General features: G+C 52.0%; 8 protein-coding genes across 8 annotated transcripts; 5 read left to right on the forward strand and 3 right to left on the reverse strand.

Annotated features, from left to right (window-relative positions):
• Positions 1–353: 353 nt before the first annotated feature.
• J4E84_002086 (uncharacterized protein) lies at positions 354–1,938 on the forward strand (the record flags this gene model as incomplete). Its single annotated transcript, XM_049384714.1, has 3 exons — positions 354–789; positions 858–1,114; positions 1,165–1,938. The coding sequence occupies 3 exons, from the start codon at positions 354–356 to the stop codon at positions 1,936–1,938; spliced, it is 1,467 nt and encodes a 488-aa protein (XP_049248070.1).
• Positions 1,939–2,894: 956 nt separating this feature from the next.
• J4E84_002087 (uncharacterized protein) lies at positions 2,895–4,274 on the forward strand (the record flags this gene model as incomplete). Its single annotated transcript, XM_049384715.1, has 1 exon — positions 2,895–4,274. The coding sequence occupies one exon, from the start codon at positions 2,895–2,897 to the stop codon at positions 4,272–4,274; it is 1,380 nt and encodes a 459-aa protein (XP_049248071.1).
• Positions 4,275–4,430: 156 nt separating this feature from the next.
• Positions 4,431–5,092, reverse strand: J4E84_002088 (uncharacterized protein; the record flags this gene model as incomplete). Its single annotated transcript, XM_049384716.1, has 2 exons — positions 4,431–4,968; positions 5,019–5,092. The coding sequence occupies 2 exons, from the start codon at positions 5,090–5,092 to the stop codon at positions 4,431–4,433; spliced, it is 612 nt and encodes a 203-aa protein (XP_049248072.1).
• Positions 5,093–5,492: 400 nt separating this feature from the next.
• J4E84_002089 (uncharacterized protein) lies at positions 5,493–6,215 on the forward strand (the record flags this gene model as incomplete). Its single annotated transcript, XM_049384717.1, has 3 exons — positions 5,493–5,539; positions 5,591–5,660; positions 5,718–6,215. The coding sequence occupies 3 exons, from the start codon at positions 5,493–5,495 to the stop codon at positions 6,213–6,215; spliced, it is 615 nt and encodes a 204-aa protein (XP_049248073.1).
• A 1,640-nt stretch (positions 6,216–7,855) lies between these two features.
• Positions 7,856–8,553, reverse strand: J4E84_002090 (uncharacterized protein; the record flags this gene model as incomplete). Its single annotated transcript, XM_049384718.1, has 2 exons — positions 7,856–8,498; positions 8,549–8,553. The coding sequence occupies 2 exons, from the start codon at positions 8,551–8,553 to the stop codon at positions 7,856–7,858; spliced, it is 648 nt and encodes a 215-aa protein (XP_049248074.1).
• A 2,526-nt stretch (positions 8,554–11,079) lies between these two features.
• On the reverse strand, positions 11,080–11,864 carry J4E84_002091 (uncharacterized protein; the record flags this gene model as incomplete). Its single annotated transcript, XM_049384719.1, has 2 exons — positions 11,080–11,760; positions 11,859–11,864. 2 exons carry the CDS (start codon positions 11,862–11,864, stop codon positions 11,080–11,082), a joined length of 687 nt encoding a protein of 228 aa, XP_049248075.1.
• A 4,630-nt stretch (positions 11,865–16,494) lies between these two features.
• Positions 16,495–17,432, forward strand: J4E84_002092 (uncharacterized protein; the record flags this gene model as incomplete). Its single annotated transcript, XM_049384720.1, has 2 exons — positions 16,495–16,524; positions 16,575–17,432. 2 exons carry the CDS (start codon positions 16,495–16,497, stop codon positions 17,430–17,432), a joined length of 888 nt encoding a protein of 295 aa, XP_049248076.1.
• A 335-nt stretch (positions 17,433–17,767) lies between these two features.
• On the forward strand, positions 17,768–19,346 carry J4E84_002093 (uncharacterized protein; the record flags this gene model as incomplete). The annotated part of the gene is made up of 3 exons (XM_049384721.1): positions 17,768–17,862; positions 18,157–19,021; positions 19,077–19,346. 3 exons carry the CDS (start codon positions 17,768–17,770, stop codon positions 19,344–19,346), a joined length of 1,230 nt encoding a protein of 409 aa, XP_049248077.1.
• Between the last annotated feature and the right edge of the window lie 95 nt (positions 19,347–19,441).

Here is a 19,441-nt window from a genome sequence, read left to right on the forward strand (position 1 = left end):
GCCGGCGCATCATCACGTTGTCGCATAGGGATTCATGTTGTCGCATGGGGAGGGTGTCGAGGTGTCGCGTAGGAGAGAGATAGCACACATACGCGTGACTATGCAAGATATAGCCTGTACGCGCATGCAAGGCCGGGCTATGATGTCGTTGGATGCATCGCAGCCCGCATCCCGATAACCCCTCATTGGCCCACCCCAGCTGTCCCGCCTATCGCATCCCAAACGCCTTGGGCCCTTAAGCTCTCTATCCGCGCAAACCTGATTGCGACGCGATATCTCTCACAAACGACACGACGCTCCTTTCACTCACAAGCTTCAACAGCTACACTGCTCCAGCCCCCTACGTCCTCACCATGGCCGCCGAATTCGATGCCTCCAAGCTGACGGCCGAGCAACTGCCCGAACTCCTCAAGAATGACCTTGCAGTCAAGGTCGCGGGCATTGATGTCGACGGCGTCCTGCGCGGAAAGCTCATGGCCAAGAAAAAGTTCCTCAGCATAGCCAACGAGGGCTTCGGTTTCTGCTCTGTCATCTTCGGATGGGACATGCACGACCAGACATACTTCAAGGAGCTGGCCATCTCCAACAAGGAGAACGGATACCGCGACTTGCTCGCCATACCCGACCTGACGTCCTTCCGGAGGATACCGTGGGAGGACAACGTGCCCTTCTTCCTCATCAGTTTCCACGACCCTGACACCAAGGGCACCCTCAGCGCATGCCCGAGAAGTCTGTTGAAGCGCGCCGTGGACAAGCTGAAGGAGAATGGATATGGCGCTATGGCTGGTGGTGAGTCCAACGCCAGTTGAAGAGCGGGTGCTGCGCGTCGTCAATGAAGCTGATGTGTTACTGTATAGCCGAGTACGAGTTCTACCAATTCCGCGCGCCTCAGAGCCACGATGGCTCAGAGAGAAACACGTCGAGCACCGCCGCCTTCTTGCGCGACAACCCCGTCAACTCGCTCCCAAGTCTTACCGAAGGCATGTTCGGATACAGCATCACGCGGCCTGTTCACAATCAGGAGTACTACTACGGCATCTTCAACACATGCGCCCAGTTTGGCTGCGGAATCGAAGGATGGCATACAGAGTCCGGCCCGGGTGTCTTTGAAGCGGTGGGTATATCGATCTCCGGATGCGGGCAAAGAAGACTGACGTAGCACAGGCTCTCGAATTCGGCGAGATCCAGCAAATGGCGGACAAAGCGTCGCTCTTCAAACTTGTCGTCAAATCGCTCGGATCCAAGTACGGCATAACACCATGCTTCATGGCAAAGCCGCGCGAAGGACTCCCAGGAAACAGCGGCCATATGCACGTCTCGATCGTGGACAAAGAAAACAAGAACCTCTTCTACCGAGGCGAAGAGGACAAGAATGCGCCGTATTCGGACATCGCGTACCTTTCGGACCTTGGTCGGCATTTCCTCGCGGGTTTGATCGACGGTCTCCCCGACATCATGCCTATTCTCGCGCCCAATGTCAACAGCTACAAACGGCTAGTAGAGAACTTCTGGGCACCTGTTACTGTATCATGGGGTCTCGAACATCGCGCCGCATCCATCCGTCTCATTTCTCCTCCCACCTCTTCTGGTAAGGCAACCCGCTTCGAAGTTCGTGTGCCAGGCGCAGATACAAACCCGCACTTCGTTCTCGCTGCCATTCTAGCTCTCGGCTGGCGAGGTATCGAGAAGAAGATGGAGATCAGCATACCGCCTCTAGGCAAGGGCGAAGATGTTGGCGGAGAGGCGGATAAGGGCGAGCGCCTAGCCAAGAGCCTGAAGGAGGCCACAGAGCGGTTTATGAGGAAAGAAAGTGTCGCGAGAGAGGTATTTGGCGATCAGTTTGTGGACCACTTTGGCGGCACCAGGCAACATGAGATTAGGCTGTGGGATGAAGCCGTGACTGATTGGGAAGTCAGAAGGTATATCGAGACGGTATAAATTCTTGATCGTGATTGAGGTAAGGTCGAGGAAAGAGGTGGAACCTGTTGCTATGTAACCTACCGTTGGCTCTATGATACCATATTCCTATCCGCGACACGCGTTATCTTGCATTGATCAATGCCGTTCCCAAGAGTTGAATACCACTTCCAAGACTTCAATTCTAGTAGCCTCGGAAGTATTAACGCCCAGAGGAATATATCCGGGAGAATTTCCCGGTGCGTCATTAGCGGCAACGAGAAGTCACACTACACATGCAACTACCTGATCCTACCAAGCACTCCAAGCTTCACTAGAACACACGAGGCTACCCTTCGGCGAGCACTGCGCCGAATACTTGAAGTCTGGGGTAGATCGCTGCTCACGATGCGGAGGTTTTTGATTGCGGGTGCAATTTTCCGGCTCAGGCGTGCAGGAAACTTGGAAGGTATTTAAGTCGACGACAAAATGAATGCAATGATGTTCTTGGATGCGCCTGTGTTGTCTGTAGATCAAGATGAAGGCAATCAGCTTCGTCATAGCGTATGTTGCCACGCGTGGAAGTGCTGCAGTAACTCAACGTAGCAACACAGTACTTTCTTCAAGTACGTCAACCTTGCATTCATACTCCACACCCATGCCTTCTAACCTTCTTAATCAGACGCACAGGATCTTTTCGACTGGTCCATGCACATCCAAGACAACCGCTATGACGCCTCTTACAACTTTATCCAATACTCTGACAAAGGACCATGGTCTGTTCGCTTCACAGCGTGGTATGTAGCCGGATTGTTGCACAGGAACCAGGGAGACGATGTGAAGCATGCGGAAGCTTCGATTAGGAATATGTACGTATCATTCGAACATAGGAGAGTCGAAAGAAAAGAAGCTGTAGACTGATGATGAGAACAGACTGGCATGTCAGATGACAGAAGATTTCGACGCTCCATGGTATGGAACATACAAATTGTCCCCCGATGAACCAGATCCAACGCCTGATTCAAAATTATACGTACCGAAGATATACGTACGTTCCCAATCATCTACCATCACAAGCCTCAACCCCCAAGCTGACAAAACACCCCCCAAAGACGACCTACGACCCCAACTGGCGCGACTTCATTGGCACACAACTAATCCAGATCCTCTCTGAATTCCCCTCCCTCCTCGCCCCCTCGCTCATAACCTCCATCGAAGACTCGCTCGAAGTCGCCGCCGTGGGCAGTATGCGCCGCAACGGCACTTACCCCACAATCGACGACAACCTAACAATCGGCTACACGAATCCAGCTATGATGCGCGCTCTCCTCTGCGAATACATCGGCACCCGGCGATCCAACTCAACTTTCACGTCTTTCGCGGAAGACCAAGGAAAGAAGATATTGCAGTTGTTCCAACGAGAAGGCGCGGAGACGGTTAGCGAGTACAACGCGCCTACGTACTATGGGATCGATGTCTGGGCCATGGGTGCGCAGATCAAGTACGGTGTTGGTAACTCCAGCATGACGAAGGCGGCGAAGTATATCCTGCCGCGGATGATGGGTGATCTGGCGGATCACTACCATGGGTATCTGGGGAATGTGGTAGGGCCGTATGATAGGGCGTATACAAGGGATATCACGCAGCATTCGTCTGTTTTGTCCTTGGTACTGTGGGGTCTTTGGGGCAGGGAGCGAACGAGCCAGCCGAAGAAGATGGAGGGGGATTTACTGTTTGATGTTGCTCAAGGGGCGGCTATTGCGCTTGTCCTGGGGGGTGTGGAGGAGCTTTTGCCAGCGGGTGTGGAAGAGGCGTTTACAACACGGGACTTCATCGGTGAGCCAAAGTGGCTGAATCGAACGGTCTGGGATGAGCTGGAAGGAGGTGAACCGAGGATTGCGTCCAGTTGGGTGAGCAAAGAGTTGATGATTGGCGGACAGCAGGTGGACGAAGATGTGAACAGAGGGGATCAGTTCGTTCCTGCTATTGTTCATTGGGCGGGTGATAAGGAGCATAAGCCTTATCCGCTTAATACCTTCTTCGCCCTCTACCCGTCTGCGTCCTCGATCCACGCTGTCGCCTCGCCGAATCATCTCTCCGTTAGCTATCCCAACCGGACGCAGGAGGGAAGCGATATCTTCACGTTTGCGCTGTCGAATGTGCCGCCGAGTTGGACGCTGGGAACCGGAAGACGGATTACGGGATTTGAGGATTTGCCGTGTGTGGAGATTGAGGTTGAGGCGGAGGGCTTGGTGAAGCAGAATGTGACATATGGTACGGCGCTGAGGAACCATCTGTTCTACAACATTTCGTATGTGGTTCCGGAGGATTTCGAGGGTGTGCCGAGGGTGGAGTTGGATATCAAGTATACCTGCTAGCTAGCTGGCGACGTATAATATATCGTGGCTACCCATTCGAAGGGCCTGAAGCTCTGGTCTTGAAGTTGTCGTGATTTGCTAACAAGTGATCCTTTTCGCCGTTGGAGATCGGGCCTTGAATGCTTGTCGCGATGTTGTGGGGTTATGGCTCAAGCATCAGACCTCTTCCATCGCATCCTTCTCATATTGCCCAAAGAGCTCTTCGACCAATCCAACGAACTCGGCCATGGCGTCTTTCTCTCCTTCTTTCCCCTCTCCTTCTCTTATACCCTTCAACTCCTCCATCGCGTCCTTGTCTCCCTTCTTCTGGGTCCAATACTCTTCCTTCTTCTCCTGCCCTCCATTGAAACCTCCACGTCCACCTCTCCAGGCTCCTCGACCCCTTCCTCTCATGCCTCTTCCTCGTGAGGCGTTTCGCTCGAGCATGCGCCGCCGACTTTCAGCTTCGGGGTCTGGCTTGATGGTCTTGGCGTATACGCGTTGAAGTGACGGGAGTAGTGCTGGGTGTGTTTTGAGTAGCGCTTGGAATTTAGGATTCGTTGCTAAGACGGCGAAGTCGGTGCGCTTCTTTAGGTAGCGCGGTACTGGGGCGGGAGGAGGTGGTTGCGGGAGGGCTGGCTCTGCTGGCTTTGGGGCGACTGATGTGGTTTCAGGATGTGTTGTCTTGTGCGATTTGAAGCATGACAATGAACAGCTGTACGCGGTCAGCATTGTAAGTCCAGGAGATCACAAATGGCAACGAACTATGGAAGCGCGCAAGTCGGGCACTTGTATTTCTTGGGTTCTGCGTTGCAGACGCCGCAGAGGACTTCTGACATTGTGCTGTTTTTTGGAGGGAATCGCGACTCCAGATTTAAGAAAGAAAGACGAATGTGTGGCGTATGGATGGTGGTGCTGGAAGTATCGAAGATGACGTCCACAATCACTCGCGACTTTTGCGCTCCAAGACGCGTTCCTAATCGGGCTAAATCCCGCGGCGAACTTCCATTGCTCATCACTCCGCCGAGGTTTCCTCCATTGGCTCGTTGACTCTTACAACACAACATGTCTGCCGCATCGCCATTACGACAACTTCCCTCGCGGTCGCTGGGATCCTGGACCTGTCTATCATGCTCCCGATCGCTCAATAGGATACCGCGCGCCCGCAATCCCGCCTTGACTGCACGAAGATGGATGAACAGCACGAATCCCGCGCGGCAGCATGGCACCGTGCCAAGAATGGACCAGATGCATGCGCAATATAAGATGAAGAACCGCACAGTCATGTATGTGCAAGATTCTGTTGGCAGAAAGCGCAATTGCTGACCATAGTATAGGAACTATGTCTTCAGTGTGATAATAGGCTTCACAGCGCTCAGTTATGGCTCAGTGCCGTTTTACAAGATGGTATGATTATAGATCACCCCCCCTGTTAACAGGACCCAAATCTAACACATCCGTCAGATCTGCCAGGAAACTGGTTGGGGAGGCCAGCCTATAAAGTCAGCGGCCCACGGCGGCGATACTTCCGTCGATCCCTCCGAGCGCCTAAAGCCCGTCGAACACCACCCACGTATCCGAATCACATTCAACGGCTCCGTATCCGACGTCCTACCGTGGAAGTTCGTTCCTCAGCAACGCGAAGTCCGAGTCCTCCCCGGCGAGACCGCCCTCGCTTTCTACACGGCGACCAACAAATCGTCAGAGGATATCATCGGCGTAGCTACATATTCTGTCACACCAGGACAGGTCGCCCCATACTTCAGCAAGATCCAATGTTTTTGCTTCGAAGAGCAGAGACTAAATGCTGGGGAAACGGTGGATATGCCCGTCTTCTTCTACATCGATCCTGAATTCACAAAGGATATTAACATGAAGGGTATTGAGACCGTCACACTGAGCTACACGTTCTTCAAGGCGAAGTACGACAAAGACGGACATTTGACGCCTGTTCCTATGTGAGGAGGGATCGGGGTATGTACGATATGTGTACACAATACGTGCGGGAAAAGAATCCACAATGTAAGGCTGATGTAGGAGTGCTATTCACTGAGCACCACAACCCTTTACCTAAGTCATTTTCAAGCCAATTTGGGTTCGATTACAATGACAACTTGTGCCGTTCACTATACTACCGTTGTGAAATAGCATCGATCTATACAGTGCGGCACCAACTTCATAAGTATCTGGCCAATTTGGACGGGCAATCAATTTTACACAGAGCAGGCCTCTCCACCCTCAACTTCAGACTCCACAGTAAACCCTTCTCTAGGAGCTACTCGCTTACACATCCTTCATGGATAGACATGCAGAAGAAGAGCTTCGGGAAAGCTATTACATCCACTGCCGCAACAGGGGCTACACCATCGACGAAGCCTCTGAGCGCAGCCTCAAATACGTCGAGCGTGTTCTCAACGCAGATTCAATCATCTCGAAAAGATACCTAGAAGAGCTATATCAAGCGAGTATAGCGCACCATGGGTATTCATCGTCTCCACTCTCGTATGATGATGACCCGCCGATGCATAGCTCACGGAGAGCCAGAGATGGCGATGGATACGATGCTTTTAGTGGGTTCTCCGGTATGATGTGGAGTCTTTTAGACCGCAATGACAGCATATTTGCAGAGATGCGAACGCAAGCTGAAGAAGATTGGAGCATACCAAGTGTACCAGAATATCGCGCTCCTCGGTACTTCCCTTTCCATTACGACCACCAGAACAACGATCGAGAGCCACAATGGCAACACGCTGAGGAACGGAGTACACCGAGCTATCGCCGTCCAGACTACATCCCTTCTGCCTACGACTATCAGAACCATGCTCAGCAATCGCGAGAAAACTCCGATAGATATACTGCTAGAGATTCTGGCCCGCAGCGTGCTTTCTCTTATGGTCCACAGCGTGCATCCTCTTATGGCCCGCAGCGTTCATCCTCTTATGTCCCTCGTAACCATGCATACGGCTGGTCTTCCTCCAGTAGTCAAGACCGCAGGCCACCTCCAGGCTATCGGTATTGGACTACAGAGTCGAGTCAACCCTCGTACTCTTCATCGCCCCCCAGCTACACATTCTACTCGTCGTCCGATTCGTACCCGACCAACTCTTCTTACTCTTTCCGCCCTAGTGCTCCACCTAGAACCTCTTATGTACCACCACCACCACCACAGTCATCATCTCAACGCCCAGTCACGCCACCTCCGCAAGGCATCAAACCCGCAACGGATCTTTACATTGTACTTGGCATCAGCCGAAGCGCCACAGCTGCTGATATCAAGAAAGCACATCGTGCCATGAGCTTGAAGTGGCATCCTGATCGCTGTCGTGGACAAGACAAGAAGAAAGCTACTGAGAAGATGGCGGAGGTTAATCAGGCGAATGATGTGTTGTGTGATGAGGTTAAGAGGAAGTTTTATGATAGATGGAGGGTATTGCCTAGTGAAGTGTAGAAGATTATGGAAGAAGTTTTGAATTTGGTGAAATCCTTGATTGATGACAGCAGTGGCTTGCTTTATCGATAGGAAGCCGACACTCGTGCCCTACACTACTGCGATTCCAGCTACTCAGTTTGGTGACGAAAAGAAAACATCGGCAGTGTCCCTGCTACTCTTTCTCAAGGTAAGAGTAGACCTCAGAAAGTGAATCGGCTTTTATCGGGCGTACCTTGACCATCGCCCTCATCCCATCCGTCAAAGCGTCTTTTGGACATTCTTCGAAGAACCTCATCCAGCCAGCTCCCTTCTCTGAGTCATCCCAGGCCTTGTGTGCAATATTCTCGGCAATGAAACGTCGTAGTGGAGATCCGGAAGGAGTGCCATCATATAGAATGCGGACGCTTTCCGATCCCATAGACTTCCGAAAGACGCCCACGAGCCCGTATATGACCTTCATTACTAAATTCTTGTACTTCACATCCATCATCTTCTCTCCGAAGACGTATGCTTGTGCAAGCAACACGTAGATTTTGTCCTTTTCTTCAGTCTTCTTCTCGGGCGTGAGGGCGTCTGGCGGTAGGACTTGACTGATCGCAAGCTTGTCACAGTAAAGCCATTTGACGTAACTGATGACTGTGTCCGCCAAATCTTCCGGAAGGTTGATGACTCTCTCTTCTTGGTGGGTCCATTCTGGCTTTACGGCGTTTTGGAAGAATTTCGAGCTCTTGCAGAGAACACCACGGTGAACTTTAAGATGAGTCGTCTCTCCGACATAACCCGGTACCACCAACTCGATGATTGCGTCTGTTGGACTGCGTCGGTTAGTAAAACTGAGGAGACAGTCAGAATGCAGTATATTTACTTCATGTTGGCTGCTTGGTGAGGTCGTGGATCTGAGAATCTGTGGACGCGCATGCGCGATGTGTCGTAACGGAAGGAGCTGGCGCTATGATACGGCAAAGACGTCAAATGTGAAGGTAGCGACGCCGACAATGGAAAGTGCTTTATGTGGGGCTGCACGTGGGCTGCGGAAATTGGCGGTGACTGCCTGTTCCGGTTTGGGCAATCGAAGTGTTAATGAATGGACTGGAAGGTGACAACATGTGTGAGCTACTTTGAGACACATAAGATCCCGTTTAATGAGACACTGTCTATCAATCGTGAGAGATGTGAGTTCACTTCATTACCTCCACTATAAACTTAATACTGAACACACAGGTAGCACTTGCCGTTAGTATGAACATACCCGGAATTCGGAGACGCCGAAGGTAGTAAGCAATGGACTGAACGGGTACGTACGCTACGCAGGATTTGCCCGAAGGAGGTGGGAACGAGAGAAGATAAGATCGATCTAGCGCTCCGAATAGCACGTAACTGCTTCCCCCAGCTTGCAACAGTCGATGTCGCCATCGCTCTACTTGTATTTCGAAATCGTAGACTTCGGCTGTCGCCACCGCAGGGTAAGTACACGCTTTCGACTTGATGTCGACTTTATAATTATTATCAAAGAACTAACAACATCAACATATCACTAGCCTCTTCGAACAAGAGCCGCCAGCATGGGCAGAGAAGCCAGTTGAAGTTCATCGATACTGGACTGCTACCGAAGCAGCCAAACATCGCGACATAGCTCCCAACGGACAGAATGACATCTCTCTTCAACTAAATCCAGAAGTTGCACTCCTACACCGCATCTTCTCTCCTTAAAGACAGTGGTTCGGTTTCAGGACCAACTTCCAACAGCAAAGAGTCCTTCTCGTCGGCCACGCTAGCGTATGGGCGTTCATGACGGCTTTTGCTTCCACTATGCGATGATGGTTGAGGTAAGCTCGGGGAGATCTTGTTTTCGGACATGTAGTTGGAAAGCCAGGTATGTTGAACCAAGATTGGGCGTTGGTATGGAGTTTTGCGCTCTCTCTTGGTGTGCTTAGGCCCGGCGGGTCGAACACTCGGCGCGTCTGGGGTGGATTTGGTTGGCAAGACTTGAGGACGCGTACGGGACGATGCGCTCGGCTTGGAATCTTTAGGATGACGTACGGCACTCCGCGCACTACTCATGTCGTGTGCACTGCCTGATCTCGGGTCCAGTGTCTGTACTGAGGCGAGAGTAGCTGCATCACGAGCAGCCTTTTCCTTGCGGCATTTTTGTAAAAACTTGTGGTTTTCCTTAATAGCCTTGATCCTTGCTTTCTCCCATTCCTCTTTTACTCTGCTATGACGGCTGCTAGTCAAGAATAAGTAGCCTTGATCCTGAGAAAGTCTAAATATAGTCTTGCCAATAACTCCGCCGTAGTCAGCGATATGTATAAAAACTAAGGGAACAGGCAGCTTACTGCGGCGACGCTCGCTGTCAACAACATGCCCATCTGTTGAGAGAGGACCTCGAGCTTTTCCATGACATTTCATCGCCTCTTCATCAGTAGTAGCATTGCTTGAATTCAAGACTCGGCTTTCTTGTTTGGGTATCGATGTCCGCTTCGACCCAATGCTCTCCTGCTTTGTGCCAGGGTATCTCTCGACATCTTCTTCATCCCAAAGACAACCACGGAGTGTCTCAGGGTACCGTTCTTCGGATGAGGTTCGTTTGTGTGCCTCTTTTCGCAAACGATCATGTTTTTTTAGCTGCTCACGAAACCGGTCGCGTTCTGGATCATCTAGCAGCGCATCGTCAACAAGAGACCTTCTCGATGACCCTGTTCGAGGCTCAAAAGGTTGGCGCCGTCTCGGTGTCTCCGCATGCGTGAACCCCGGATTACGGTATTCTTCCCATTCTCGTAGATGGGCTTCATATGCTTCACGGTTCATGGCGCCTCGTTCGGGAATATAGTGGTGGGTGTGGGGATGTCCAGCAGAGCTTCTCAAGGTCCAAAATATTTTATATCACGTCCAAATGAGTCCACCGCAGTGAGTGACTGGCTCAACTTGGACGACTCATGGTCGTTGACGCATCTGTGAAAGTAAGAGCAACTGCGTCAAGAATTTGTTTATGCTGCGTCTTCGTTTGACGTATACTGGTGTATGACTGTAGACGAATTGTATCACTCTGATAATGTGCTTGTCATCAGATAATGAAGAAGAGACCAAACGGTGAGACCACATGAACCCAGACAGAGATCCTTTCGCGGTATCTGGTGATGTGAAAGATATAGCGTATATCGTAACTGTGCAAATCGCATGTCTACAGGTGGTCGGCAATTCGGTGAAGCGCTCCGGTGGGAGGCTGGCAACCGACGTTGACCCATGAGCGAAATTCCAGTGGCACATCAAACACGCTGCTATTCATTTTTAGGACAAATTTTCAGAACAATGCTTGCCCACTGAGATATATTCTATAGCTCTATCTAGTGCTGCTGCCTTGCCCCCAAAAGAGCTCCTACACTAGTTCAAGCAAGATCAGGACATAAGCCCGGTCTCATCATAAAAGGCCCTCTTGTCTGCATCAAGCAGTACATCCTTTGTAGCATTAAGGTACGCTGCCTTTCTTTGGTTCTCCTCTTTGACCTTATCACCGTCCGGTAAAGAGTTACATTTGTCTGGATGACACTTCCTGATCATCTTGAGATAGGCTTCCTTGACCGCCGCTGTATCATCCGACCGTGTGACGCCTAGAAACTCGTAGAGATCTTCCGGCGGCTTTTGACCGGGGGCCATACCTTCGTCTGGGGATTCGCTCGATATGCTCGGCGGTCTGGACTGCTGAGGTCCTGGAGATGGGGCTCTAGTGAATTCCTCGTCTGAGGATTGCTCCAACACAGTCTCGCTGACCTTCGGCCCACCACTGTCCTTCGTAGGCTTTGTTGGAGTATGAGAACGGTCGCTTGGCTTATGATCGCCAGCGGACGCAAAAGGAGAATCCGCTTGATGAGTTCCTTCAGTTTGTGAGTGTTTACGTGGTCTGCGACTTGAGCCAACGAATGAAGGTTTCTTGTAATTGATTCTTATGCCGTCCTTTGAAACGTAGTACGCGTCCTGCTCTTTGCTCGTATCATGTAAGGCGCTGGATTGGTATTTGGCGGCTCCTCGTACTGGGGACTGGCCGCGGCCTGAGACGTCTTTACCGTGACTTTTACGAGACTGCGTATGCCGACTTGATCCCCCGGTATGTAGGGGGTGCGCCAGTGGTGGATCATGGGCCTGATGTGTCGATCGATCATGGATCGGTGTGCGCGCACCGACATTCTGTCGAGCATCTGCGTGCAGACTCTCACCATCGTGATAAATGACCTTTTGTCTAACTTGGGAAGGCTTTTGACTTGAGTGTGCCTGACTAGTCCTATCGTTGGATCGGTGCTTTGAAGTGCTAGTGGGAGCTGCTTTCGAGGATGCTGAACATCTGACATGATCTTTACTCAAATTAGTGAAGCTGAACACGATTCGTCTTATGCAGTTACAAACCTTGAATATCTTCATCAGCAGTGGCAGCGGCATAGTGGAAGGTCGGAGGGTGTGAGGATGTGCCACGAGTAGAAATGTGGACATCTACCAAGGCTTCCTGGGTTTTCCGCTCCTTCGCCACTTCTTCTTCGTAAAGACTACCTCCCGGATGGACCGAATTTTTGGCTGGACGGAGATGTTTCTTGATACTGTTTCGAGCGTGTTGCAAGGCCGTCTCGTGAGTGTCTCCACGATCCCAATAATGATTGCTGTGGATCTTCGTGGCGTGATGTGCATGCAGTGAAGCGTCTTCTGGAGGACAATTCGCCTTGCGTAAAAGGTCATAAAAGTAGCTAATTAGCCTTTTCGTGAATTCCTCCCGCTCGCTCATGATCTATCGCTGAGAGATTCCGTTGATGTATTTGTGCGACTCTATAAGAATGTTAATCAAGCGACCAACTGGAATTTCGAATTTATAAGAAACGCTGAATGAGTCGCATGTCGAATTCGGTGAGTGTTTTGTCTGTCATAGAAAAGAAGTCACACTGTGTCAATAGATGCTGAAAACTACGCAATCAGTAGCTCTGAGACTCAAAGCCTTCCATGTTTGTAATCACATGACCTCCACTGTCATATCGTGTTGCGCCAGTTGTTGGTCTTCTTGCGGTGTTTGACCTGGATGGCGCGACGGACATCACATGTTGACGTTCGGTCAGGGTATCGAAGCTGTCAAAAAGACGGGTGAGTACTTCAGTATGCAGAGGTGTGTGGCTAAGAACATTTTCTCTCGCAGGGTAGTGTGGGCTTTTCGAGGAGGGCTTGTCATACCATAGCACAGTATGACTGCTCGTATGACGCATATTGGTGTATGACTGCACGCGAACGTTATGACTCCGATGATCTACTTCTCATCAGATATCGGCTGAAAAGGCTGAATCGGATAGAGGAAGAGACCCTGCGAAGATGCGTGCAATTCCTGGTCCATGAGATTGCGGCGTTTTCAGGCGCATGAAATGCCTGATCCTTTGCGCCACCGCCAGACGCCCTCACCTTTGGGGCCAACAACAATCGCATTGAGCTTGGACTCCAGAGTTTAAATCGATTGCAGCGGTGACAAAAGCCCGACTTGAAATGCCACGTATTTTGCGCCTGAAAATCCACCTAAATGGGAGGGCGCAGCGCATATTAGATCCGCGGAGCAACTCACCGTGGACCGTGTAATCAGTAGATCCTTGGACGCGACCCTTTTGGGTGAAGACTTAATGCTTGTGGTGTTCGAATGTCATCGTGCGTTGAAACTTGCTGAAGTAGTGGTAAGACATGCGCAAAGGGCAGCCCCTTGCTGCAGCCCTTTGTCTTCGCATACGCCCCTGCCCTCAGTTTCGGCCGAGATTTCTGAGTGCAGATTGGTCCAGAGTCGATTGCGCTGCAGGAAGAGAAACATTGCCGAGCTGCCACAATTGTAAATTTAGCAGCCGGCAGTCGCTTCTGTCCATATCTAGTGGGTTGTTGCCCACGATCATGTTTACCAGCGCCCTCAACAAGTTCCAAACACCTCAAGAGAACTGCGAATCCAGTTTATCCGCCCAGGACGAGTAAAGACACCGTCAGTACTGTATGACAATCGGAAAGACACGGGAGAAAGAGACCCATGACGTCCAGATCTTCAACATGGCTCAGCGGTTGTCGGTGGATTGTATAACGACCTTGGGGAGTGAGAGGGAAGACCTGGAACGTGCGGAAAGAGAAGGAGAGGACGAGCATGCCAGGCCTGTGCTATCTCGCAGGCACACTGATCCCATACCTTTTCGAACCACGAAGCCAGATCTGGATGTCGCAACAAATAACATATCCGATAGCGACTCTCGCGTTGTCAAAGAGGCGAGCCCGCTAGTGTATCACCGCGCCCTTTATGCGCAGTCGTCTGGGAAACAGTGCTCGGAGAGTACGATCGCAGATCCGCCACTCCAGTCGGAATCTTCGTACCCAAAGAGCAGCCTAATCTCGTCAGCCACACGGCCGGATGCCTGCGTCTCAGGCGATCAACGCATCCTTGGCGAGCGTATTGGAGCTAGAGCAAGAAGCCTTTTGAAATCGACGATTAGTATGAGGCACTCGACATTGGAGAATATTCGCAAATCCGTCGTGCAGGCAAGCGACTTTCGCCTACCCCCTCAACAGCCGGAGAAACGCTTCGTTGACGACATCGGGATATTGTTCCCTGGGGTCTCCGACCGTCAACAATGTACTCGATCCGAAGCGCATTTCGTGACATCCTTTCGCCTCTGCGAACCTACAGAGTACACAACTGCGCTAGCAGACCATGGCCTCACGTATGAAGATTATTGTCGCTTGACAACTGCGCTGAGGGACTTCTTGAACAAGATCTGGACGGGAGTAAGGAGAAAGAAATGTGCAGGACCGGTTGCGGCAGCCCCTGCTGAAGCCAGTAAACGCAAGGCTTCCGGAAAGAAGCACGGGCCAGGCAAATGCGGCAGGTTTTGGGACACAACCGAACAGTTGAAGAAGAACCAGCATGAGGCTATCGCGCTCAATCAGCTACTTGAAGAGGTAACATGGAATCTTCAAGCCAGGGGCGTTTCGGTGATGGTTTGCGTGCAATCGTTTTCGCTTTTCGCGCCCTCTCGTGTCTCAGAGTCACATATCCAGATTCTCCATGTCGACCGCGACCAAACCTTGCAAGCGGCACTGATGTCTGCGCCTCCAGCCAAGCCGAGTCAGCGTATGGGTCAGCGTCTGTCCTTCATCGATGTATTCCCATGCGCTGAGTCTGGACCAAGACCAACACTTGGGCGTCAAGCAATGTCTGCGGCGGAGACGATCAGGTGTGCAGATGATCTCATCCCCCACCACGCACAAATTCGAGATCGTTCGAAGCCACATCCTCTTTGTCCCAACGCGGTCCCACTTCGTAAGCGGGAGGTTCTGAGTGCCAATATCGATCGATACGGTGCCGATCCTTACTTTCGAGCTTGGATGAGAGCAAGCATCAATGCCAGCACGCGGCGCAGTACATATGCAAAGTATCTGGCTGAGATGGAAGACAACCCTCTAGTGAATAGGAGGAAGCAGTATGCCGATACTACACTGAAGCAAGATATCATTGCCGCGCTGGTGAGCGATGATCGGGCGTGGAAGGAGCAGTTTCCTAGTGCCGTGAACAGAACCAGCTACGAGCATAACAGAAGGTTGGAATGCCGTCAGACGGTAGAGCGAGGAACCAGACTCCGAGTACTGCGCTTCGGATTCAGACATCCCATCTATCCGCCTCATACACCTGAAATGGACGCCCTCGGTCTCAACAAGCATGCGTACCACGCGATCTTGACGGATATCGACCGAATGCACACGAAGCTGCGCCTCAACACGAGATGTCCAGGAATGTATGTGGTAGCGTCGGTGATGAAGGTTCGGCGGAAGGGGACTAAAGACGCGGTTATGAAAGCGAGTGAGTACATCCGTCGATTGAACGCGTCACAACGAGAGCTTGTGTGGACCATTGAGAAGATACCCTGGGTGTATGACAAAGGGGGTGGGAGGAATCGTACAGAGTGGGAAATCAGCGCTTGGAACGCAGCAGATCCACTCGAGCTGCTCACGCAGCTTGAGAGATGGGGGATTATCGAGAACAGAATGAGTCTTGGCGATGAAGATTGAAAGCGCGTTCGCTCTGGGTTGAGGTGCGAATGTAAAGATCCATCTTGCTGCAATACCAGTGACTCTGCAACGTATTAATCAACACGTGTTGTCCGGGATGTCGGTGTGACGAAGACGGTGGGAAAGCGCAGAGTAACAGCTCCAGGAGATGGGTGACCGCGCGTGCGCGCGACTTCCACAGTCATGATCTGGATCAGGCTAGCGCCTTGGCGTGGCGGTGCATTTCCGCGAGATGTGCTAAGCAACCCCAACATCAGCCTTCTACCGACTTGAATCTGATCTATTGGCATGACTATTTCGGCGTAATTACGAGATTAACCTTCGGCGATAGAGCCCTCACCATGCACTACTTCCGCAGCGAAGCTTCTGGAGAGTGGTTATCGGACAGATTAAGTACACCGACCTTACACCTGCCCAAGCATCTAGGTGTCGACCAACATTGGTGTCGTAAGCAATGGCGCCACATCATGATTGAACTGCATGCCATGTGCGGCTTTGATTCAGCCTTCATTACTAAGGTAGCGCGGTTGTACGACGCAGATTTACAAGCAGTGCGGATTTGGGGATGTGGGGCCCTGTACCTGCATCATAGCCATGCATAATCACGTCTTCGTCGTGGTGTACATAAGGGAGCGTCTTCGTCGGTGAAGTATACCACAAAATCAACGACACTCTTAGCATTAAAATCACTACGCATTCTATAGCCCATCATAGATATCAAACCTGTTCAGACTCAACAATCAACACTTCTCGAATATGTCTATCAAGAACGTCATCATCATCGGCGTGTGTATACCTGCCAGACTTCTCCTGCACACGATAGCTAATAATATCAGGCGAGCGGCAACCTTGGTCCCTCCATTCTGAACGCCTTCCTCGAGGATTCCTCATTCAACACAACTGTCCTCTCGCGCCAAGGCTCCAGCTCGACCTTTCCCGAAGGCGTCAAAGTCATTCGCGCGAACTACGAGTCCCACGACAGCTTGAAGGAAGCCTTCAAGGGCCAGGATGCTGTCCTGTCACTCGTCGGCGGCATGGCATTGGGCGACCAAAACAAGTTGATCGATGCCGCCATCGCAGCGGGCGTGAAGCGCTTCCTTCCTTCAGAGTATGGAAGCAACGTCTATGACGAGCGCGCTCGCGAGATCGTGCCCGTATTTGAGCCCAAGTTCGAGACAATCAAATACCTCAAGACCAAGGAGAAGGAGATTAGCTGGACTGGCATTGCCACTGGCCCCTTCTTCGACTGGGGCCTCAGGGTAGCGTTCTTGGGCTTTGACGGCAAGTCAAGGACTGCTACCCTCTTTGATGATGGTGAAGCTGTTTTCTCAAGCACCAACCTCAACCAAATCGGTATCGCGACCGTCAACGCACTCAAGAACCCCGACTTGACTAAGAACCAATATGTCTACATCAGTGGATTTCAGACAACGCAAAAGGAGATGTTGGCCGCAGCAGAGAAGGTTACCGGGACGAAGTGGACTGTCAACAAGGTCAATGTGAAGGAGCACATCGAGCAAGGACGTGCTAAGTTCCAGTCGGGAGATCACAGTGGTATCATGTACTTGATTCAAGGCGCGACATTTGGCAAGGAGCTACAATTGGGCGACTTCTCATCTATGGGTCTTTGGAATGAAAAGCTGGGCGTGCCCAAGGAGGACCTTGAGGAGACTGTCAAGACTGTGTTTACTTGAGCTGTGGACAAGTAACGGTCGATGTAGTTAGTAGTCCGATGTAGTCCTAATATACCACATATTCTACAATCGAAACTCAGATCAGATGCGAACGAGTCGGGATGTTACCAAGAATTGTAATCCCTTCTCAATGTTGTGATGCGAGAAAGGCCATCGTTCTATCCAAGGGAAAGACGTGCTAGCCGCTTTTGGCCTAATCAGGACCTGGGGAAGATCCCGGCGAATCTCCATCTGAAGGTTGATGGAATGGCCGATGACCAACACGCGTAGAATTGTCGCAACACGCCATTGGAACCACTTTTAATCTAGAGGATATCGTCTTACCAATCGCAAAGATGGCAGATCGCGCGGCGAAACGCATGCGACGGATAAGCACCGAGCATGACGAATCCGAGGGCGAGGGATGGGACCAGCGAGGAAACAGCACCAGGTATGTGGCTGACAAGGCGAGCGAATAGCTTGCACCCATCGCCAAGGGAAGCGCAGCGAGTACAACATCCCCAAGAGCCCGTCACTGCCCCCAGAGGCGCCCCTCTCACCACCACCGTCGTGCCACCCGCCTGCACACCCCTGCCCCAGGCCAACGGACCCGACGGCCTATCTGACGCCGTCGCAATCCTTCCTGACTGCCTCCTCCCGCTTTTGCCGGCCTCGCACTTCGCTCCTCTGCAATCATGCCTCGCCTCCGCGCGCGCGCACCTCCAGCTCCTCTAACAGCCTCCAGTGCCCCGACCGCTTCCTCGACCCGCCCACGCCGCGGCACTGCCAACCAGTCGCCCGCTGCGGCCGTCATACAGCGCTCCTCGCCCGAAGAGACGCGCCAGTCGATCCACCTCACCGTCAAGTCGTCACCCAATAAGCTCAGACAAGCCACTGGTGGAGTCGTACCAAAGGCAGGCGTCAGCAGACAAAACATAGTCGCGGGCAAACGCGCATCCAGGAGTAGTCGCGTAGTCCGGGAGATCGACAGTGAGGACGACGAAGACGAAGATGACGACGACGCCGAGGAGGTCGATGCCATGGACGTGGACGACGACTCTGACGAGCCAGACGCTGAAGGAGACGAGGATGAGGACATGGACGCCGAGGGAGATGAAGACGACGACATGGAGGACACGCCAGCACCACGCATCACCGTAAATGCGAGCAGAGGGATCCCCGTCCAGCCAGCGCCAGCCATAAAGCTCACAAAGGCCCAAGACAAAGTTGAGGCCAAGGAAATGGCCATGGACGACGATGATGACGACGATCTCAGCGACCCCGACTCTGACCTCGAGGAGGAAGACGCAGAGGGCGAAGACGAGGATGCTGAGGGCGAGGAAGACGACGACATGGGCGTCACACCAGGTGGAGACATGGACGAGATGGACAGCGACGAAGACCTCAGCCGCGACCAGACCCCCGATGTCAGCAAGATGACGAAGCGTCAACGCGCCCTGATCAACGAAGAAGAAGACGGCGCACTCCTAGCCCTCTCGAACGAGGCGCAGAAGAAGAAACACCTCACAGCCGAAGAGCACGCTATGCGAAGGGCAGAAATGGCAAGGCGGAGGAAGAACCTCAGCGAGAAGAGGAATGAAGAGGAGAAGGTTTGTTGAACCCAGCATCTTCTTGTTTTCACAGTTACTGACCTTCCACCCCTAGCTCGACACCATCAACCGCCTCCTCAAAAAACAACCCCCGAAACGCGGCCGTAAGTCCATGATCGAGCTCAACGAAGACGGTGAGGAGATCGAACAGGAGCCTGAGCGAGCGAACCCACTCTACGTACGATACATCCAGAACGCCAAGGGAACACAACTTGCCGTGCCAGACGAGTGGCTCCAAGCCCCTGTCGGCAGAGTATTCTCTGGGGAGGCACAGAAAGGGACCCAGAAGCCTTTCAGCGGACGCATGGTAGAAGAAGTCGCTTAGCCTTCTCATTGGATACACTCATCGATGATAATGGGAAGAGTAGATGTACATTTAGCGGTGCATAATCACGGCGTTGATTGTCTTTTCTTCTATAT

This window comes from Alternaria hordeiaustralica (genome assembly GCF_023758085.1).
Source record: "Alternaria hordeiaustralica strain BMP 2776 chromosome Unknown scaffold_2, whole genome shotgun sequence".
In the NCBI taxonomy this organism is placed as follows: domain Eukaryota; kingdom Fungi; phylum Ascomycota; class Dothideomycetes; order Pleosporales; family Pleosporaceae; genus Alternaria; species Alternaria hordeiaustralica.